The following is a 6,574-nucleotide window of genomic DNA, read 5'->3' as shown; positions in this document are numbered from 1 at the left end:
TAAGATATTAATTTTTACTGATAAATATAAAATAATTGATAAAAAAATATGCAATCGTTAGCCAATAAATCACCATCCCATAGAGTATGATTGATACTATATGAGTCGTTCACTCATATAAAATGTTACGTCTATACCAAGCACTTTGACACTGAAATTTAAGATTTTTCAAAAAGTAGAGTTAATCGATTTGTGCAGCGAACAGCTCAAATGTCCGATCGATATTTGCATCGATCTTACCTGTACGTGAATTCGTCATGGAGACGAAAAATGGAAAAATGCGCGGTTAGTTTTGTAGGTCGACTGCTTTAACAGTTGAACTTTCCCGGACGAAGAGCGATTGCAAATCATATTTGATAAACCGAGGTGTCATAACTCTACGTAGGTGAAATCGTGCAGGTGATGCCTCACGCACAAAGAACTTCACTACTCGCTGAGTTATAATCTCTCATATCATTGTTTTATGGCGGAACCATAAACAATTCAGACGCACGGCACCATTCGCTTGCGGGGTAAGCAGGCTAGAGTCATGATTTACCGAAAGTCGTAAATTTTTTAACTTACTGCGGATTAGATAGCGCCATCTGAATGTAAATTCATCCTGACAAAACTGTGCCAGCTACAGCTACTGGACAAAACTTTATTTTCCGTTTATAATGGAGTTTCAGCCTTTTATGCTTCAGATTTTACGCCAGTGAGCATCATTTACATAAGATAAATACTTTTGGACTGTGCTTCTGCTCTATTTAGCCAACGGCGCTTAACCTTATTCCTATGCTACTCTATCCGTTCGGCGATCTCGCGATTTTCCACTTCGAATAGCTTCTTCCGAAACTCCTCTTACACTTGCCACTTAATTTTCTAATTAATTTCGACGTAACAGCTCGATATTGAGTAACGCTGGAAAAGGCTCTAGCTGCGCGCTAGATGCGAATATCTGATAAATTTTGAAATATCATAACACGGCCTTTATCTTTCTGCATTCTAGATTGATTTCTAAAAAAAAAAAAAAAAACAATGTGCAAACAGTATGCATCACGTTTTGTTAGTATTACCTCTTAGCTGCAGCAATTTTAAGAATCTTGTCGTTTAATTTCTCCAAAATTTGGTTGCCAGATGATACAGAATAAATGTATAACCTATGAAATAAATGTGTATCTGTTACTAGCAAAGGAATTTTAAACGCGTAAAAATTGAAAAGTAATAAATATAAAATAAATAATAGTAAAGAAAAGGTGTCTTACTAGCAGAAGAATTTGAAAAAGATTTTATCAGATTTCATCACTGTTCGAAGCAGCATTCTATTATAAATTCCAAAGAGAAATATTTTCGACACTTTGACACTTTCGATTGATATATGCACGCGGCAAATGAAACCCAAACCCGTAACGATAACCACGCTGACATAACCACCATGTAACGAACGTAATATTTGTTTGCAACATATATAATTCCCGGTAAACAGGTTTATTAAGCAAAGATTTGCGGACGATAAAATTTTTTTCGTAACTTTCCGCTTGCGAAAGTTCCGGGGAAAGCAAATAAACATTATCTCCCTTAGACTTATCTCCCTTAATAAAGAGCACCGTGCCTGGAACAGTCGCGGGAACATCGAGGTGTATATTTTGAAAAAAAAAGAAAAAAGTAGGAAAAGAGGTTTGGAGATATCGTATTTCAATCACGAGAGTTCACCAAACGGTAACAATCGATCCTGTTTCTAGGCCATTTGCTGGTCGCACGGTCGTGATAAAACGTTGGGAAGAAGCGACGCAGCGAGGCGATGCGCCTTCAAAAACATGTCCACTTTCACGGGACACGAAAACGGGCTCGAAAACTACCCGGAGATCGGTGTACAGCACAGTAAGTAGCGGCCATGATCCGGCTGTATGCGCATGGCGTTGTAAGTTCGCTTGCAAACGGCCGAATTATTCAAATGTTCGCGGTTGCAAGTGGTTCTGCGTTACCGTGGCGACGACAACTGGCGCGTTTGCGGAGTCATCCGCGGATGGCATTGCCGCAACTTTCGAGTATCCCACGGCGATAAATTGGCGCCGATATCGCGGCCAATTTCCTGAATACGTTTAAGATGTCGCTGCGGTAGCGGTGCGCCTCTTTCCGAACCTCTTTTATGCACTCTCTTTACAGCGTTGCACGGAGAAAGTTCAACCTAAAAAGAAGGAAAGAAAAGAAATTCCCGGTAAAATAGCTACGCTTGCACCTCACATTTGGAACAATGCAACGCCAAGCTTGTACGAACAGCCAGGCGTTATCGGGCAGCGTGTTCGCGAATAGGTTATGTTTCGCTACCTTTTAAATCAAGATAAAGATGTCGTTACGCGATGTTGCACGGCCAAGTGATATATAACTTATTGATCTATTGCGATAATTATGGAATACAAAAGTTTCGAATAATAAATTACTAGCTTATTGTTGTTACACTGCCTGTATCAGCGATACCGTAGATAATATTTGAATTGCAGATAACATCTGGAACACGGATTTCGAGAAGGTGTGTTTCGATGCAGGTTATGTTTTTGCTATTTTCTATATCAAGATGAAAGTGTTATTAGCTGATAGTGAACAGGAAATCGATGAAACGGGTATATATCTTAGTGATATATCGAGATAATTATAGATGAATTTATTATCGCTGTATCTAAATGCGTGGAAATAATAGATACGCTTTAAATAAATGGCTAACTTATTGTTATTACACTGTCTTCATTAATAACACTGCAGATTATACTCAAGATACCGATATTCCTCGTAATATAGATTTCAGGAAGGTATGTTTGATGATAGGTTATGTTTTGTTATTTCTTAAATGAAAATAAAAGTATCGTTATGTGATATTCAATAGGGTAAGACAAGTATGTATTTCATCGATCTACCGAGATAATTATAAGGAAAACTATCTTTGTATCTAAAAGTTTTAAAATAATAGATACACTTTAACCTCCAACTTTAGAGTTAGGTTAGGTACGCTTAATGGAGTTATAGGTACACTTAACCTCAAATTGACACCGTATTTAACCGATGCATGACAAATTATCGTGTTTATACTAAAACGAAGAGAAATAAATTTCACTTCAATTACTAATAAAAATATACCTTTTATTATTTATTTCAATCATCACAGCACAATTAATATGATAAAATCAGGTAGTAAATAACGTATAGTAAAAGTACTACACGTATAGCAAAAAAGTACATCACCAATTGAAAGTTAAATAAATTATTCATTGTCTTTATCAGTAATATTGTAGATAGTATTGCACTTAAAATACGGATTTTGCAAGGTGCGTTTAGGTTATGTTTCGCTACTTTTTGAATTAAGGTGTAGGTATCGTTACGTGATGCTGGACAGGAAGCGATATGTATCTTATTAAAATTATGAAAGAATTTATTACCATCTTACTTAGAAGTTTTAAAATAATAAATACACTTTAAATAAATTACTAGCTTATTATTATTACACTGTCTTTATTGGTAATATGGTAAATAATTTGGTAGAAAATTGGTTGTCTTGCAATTAACCCGAAATTGAGATAAGTATCGTTACGTGATACTGAACGAGGAATTAATAAAACCAGAGTTTTATTGGCCTATCGATATAATTACACGGGAAGTTACTATCGCATTATGTAAATATTTTAGTATGATATATTTTAAATAAATCCAGTGTAGAGAGTTAGTAAATTATTGTTGTTGCTATACTGTCCTCGTTAATAATATTGTAGGTAACGTTTAAAATATAGATATCCTTTGTAACACAGGTTTTAAAAAGGGGTGTTATGCTACTTTTTAAATTAATATAAAATAAAGCCGTTGTGCGATACTAAATAGGAAATTGATAAAACGAGTATTCTATTGACCCATCAAGATAATTACGAAGAAAATTTTAGAATAATAGATACGTTTTAAATTAAAATAATAATAATAGGAGATATAGGGTGTCCCAAAATTCACGCAAGATTTGAATTTTGTGTCATTTGCGCGATACAATGTTATTCACGAAAAAAAAAGAGATAGTATGACAGCTGACAGTTCAGGGTTATTAAAAATAGAGCGCTACATGAAACAACGCGTCTTCATTGTTAAGCAATATTTACAATTTTTAATTAAAAACCAGCCTTTTCTATCAAAATTACTTCTTGCGTGAATTTTGGGACACCCATTACTAGATTATTCTTATTATACTATCTTTATTAGTAATATTGTTTAATAATATAAATAATATTATAAATATAGGGTGTTCAAAACTTCATGCAAGACTTAAATTTTGCGCCATTTGTATGGTAAAGTGTTGCCAACGAAAAGAAGACAGCGTGGCAGCTGTGAATTACAATCTACAGTTTCACAATTTTTAATTAAAAATCTGTTTTTTATCCAAATTATTTCTTGCGTGAATTTTGGTACACCCTACAATACAATTGCAATTAAAATATTATTTTTTGCCAACTGAATGAAGCTTATTGTTAGTTAAAGAACCCACTCAAAACATACTACACTTCATATAAATATAATTAATAAAACCTCACATATTTAATCGTATGTTATTTCATAACATGAATTATTATTTCCTCAAATACAATGTTAGTAATATGTATAATAGCTATTTATAAAAATCATTAATTTGAAGTTTCTGAATAAATTGTTTGAGTCTTTTATGATCATTACTTTTGTAAAAATAAATTGTTTACATTATTTGCTAACGTAGGTTGTTTTCTTTTTACTTTCCATAATTTTATCTATTTGCTTCGATATTTTTCTGCTATTATTATAATTCCATATTATAGGAATACCTATAGCAATAATGGCTTCAACACCAGTTTCATCATTAGTTCACTCATCAAGATTAGTAACAGCTGGGGTTTATTTAATAATTCGTCATGAAGAATTATTGGAATTAAATTTTAAAAATATAATTCTATTCATATCAAGATTAACTATATTATATTCTGGTATTTCTGCAAATTTTGAATTAGATATTAAAAAAATTATTGCTTATTCAACCTTAAGACAATTAAGATTTATAATAAGAATTTTATCAATAAATTTAAAAAATTTAGCTTTTCTTCATTTATTTATTCATGCTATATTTAAATCATTAATATTTATATGTGTAGGAAGATATATTCATTATTTAAATAAGAATCAAAATATTAAATTTTATAATGGAATATTTTATATTTATCCAGTAAAAAGAATAATTTTTATTTCTTCATTATTAAGATTAATAGGTTTTCCTTTTTTAGTTGGATTTTATTCTAAAGATTTAAATATTATAGGAAATGGTGATGAATAAGTCCTGTAAACGGTGACGATATGGTCAAAATGATCTATTTTATATAAAGTAAAATATTTGCTTTGATGTATGTTTCACGTGTTTATCTTCACTAAACCATTTATTACGAGCAGAGAAATATTTTGAAAGCAAATCCTGTCAATTTCTTTGAAATAACAAAGTGACTCTTGCCATTTGTCTAATAATAAAGCTCTTCTCACTTCTCATACGTAATTCATTTATCCATTTTCTTTACTTTCCCTAATCGAGTCAAGTGTCGAATAATGATAGTTTCCTATTGAAAAAACACCAGCCTTGAATTACACATACCAACTGTATTAACATTTTCTCAACTTTTTATAACTTTCTCCGAGTGCTGGCACCTTTCGCAATACTTTTCCCAAACTTGTAAACCTCAACACGAATATTCTTCTTCATCGCAGCTAATAACAACGAATCTCGTATTTCTATTTAAATCTCGTTAGCATTAAAATGAGACAAAGGTTAAGCAGGTAATAAAATGACTAATAAAGTTTTTGAAAAAGAGATTGTGCCTGTGTGTATCTTTTTAAGGAGCTATTTAAATTTTATAGAAACATAAAATTACGGATTATGTAAAACATAGACGAATAAAGCCATAACTAAAATCGAAGTTGAGATATATCATATCCAATTAAAAATCCCGAAACTTGTGAAATATATTACTTTTGAGTAGATGGCTAAGTGTAATTATAATTTAATTATTTATTGCATTCTTCGGTATTAAAAATGTAAATTTACGATAATTATGATTTGATTAATAATTACACTATCTAATTGAATAATCAATTTGACCTCAACAAATATCGCATAATCGAGGTTACAAATTTAAACTAAATTATGGAAATTAATTTCTTGATAGTGATATTACATGTAATAAATGTATTTAAAATTTATAGACAAATAAAATTGTTCATACTTTAAAAGTATATTGAACCTTATGCTGTTAATGAGAATCGCATTGGCTATTTCTGACCTCTATTTTTGAGAAGCCTATCTCACGATTTTTATTTTTTATGAATATACCTATATTCGCAAAAATAATGTATTGTTAATAATATATTAAACAATGCTAAATATTCGAATGTCGATTATAAATGTTTGGAAACATTTCTTCAATTACTTCAAATTATTTCAAAGACCTTTTTATTCACTGAACAACATCTGGAATCAATATGGCTCCCATTTACATCGTGAGGTGACTGTAAAAACGTTTACAGACTAAGGGTTAGATTTAAATCTGTGCTA

The 6,574-nt window shown here is 31.5% G+C and overlaps 1 protein-coding gene across 1 annotated transcript; it reads left to right on the top strand.

The window, feature by feature from the left end:
• Positions 1–1,796: 1,796 nt before the first annotated feature.
• LOC108549941 (NADH-ubiquinone oxidoreductase chain 5-like) lies at positions 1,797–6,314 on the top strand. The gene is made up of 6 exons (XM_017903530.1): positions 1,797–1,860; positions 2,481–2,600; positions 2,740–2,786; positions 2,861–2,870; positions 4,800–5,281; positions 6,255–6,314. Exons 1-6 carry the CDS (start codon positions 1,797–1,799, stop codon positions 6,312–6,314), a joined length of 783 nt encoding a protein of 260 aa, XP_017759019.1.
• The last annotated feature ends 260 nt before the right edge of the window (positions 6,315–6,574 follow it).

Source organism: Eufriesea mexicana, unplaced genomic scaffold (assembly GCF_001483705.2).
Source record: "Eufriesea mexicana isolate 0111107269 unplaced genomic scaffold, ASM148370v2 scaffold2359, whole genome shotgun sequence".
Taxonomy (NCBI): Eukaryota; Metazoa; Arthropoda; class Insecta; order Hymenoptera; family Apidae; genus Eufriesea; species Eufriesea mexicana.
Note: the sequence above shows the minus strand (reverse complement) of the source record. Positions and strands in the feature narration are given on the sequence as shown.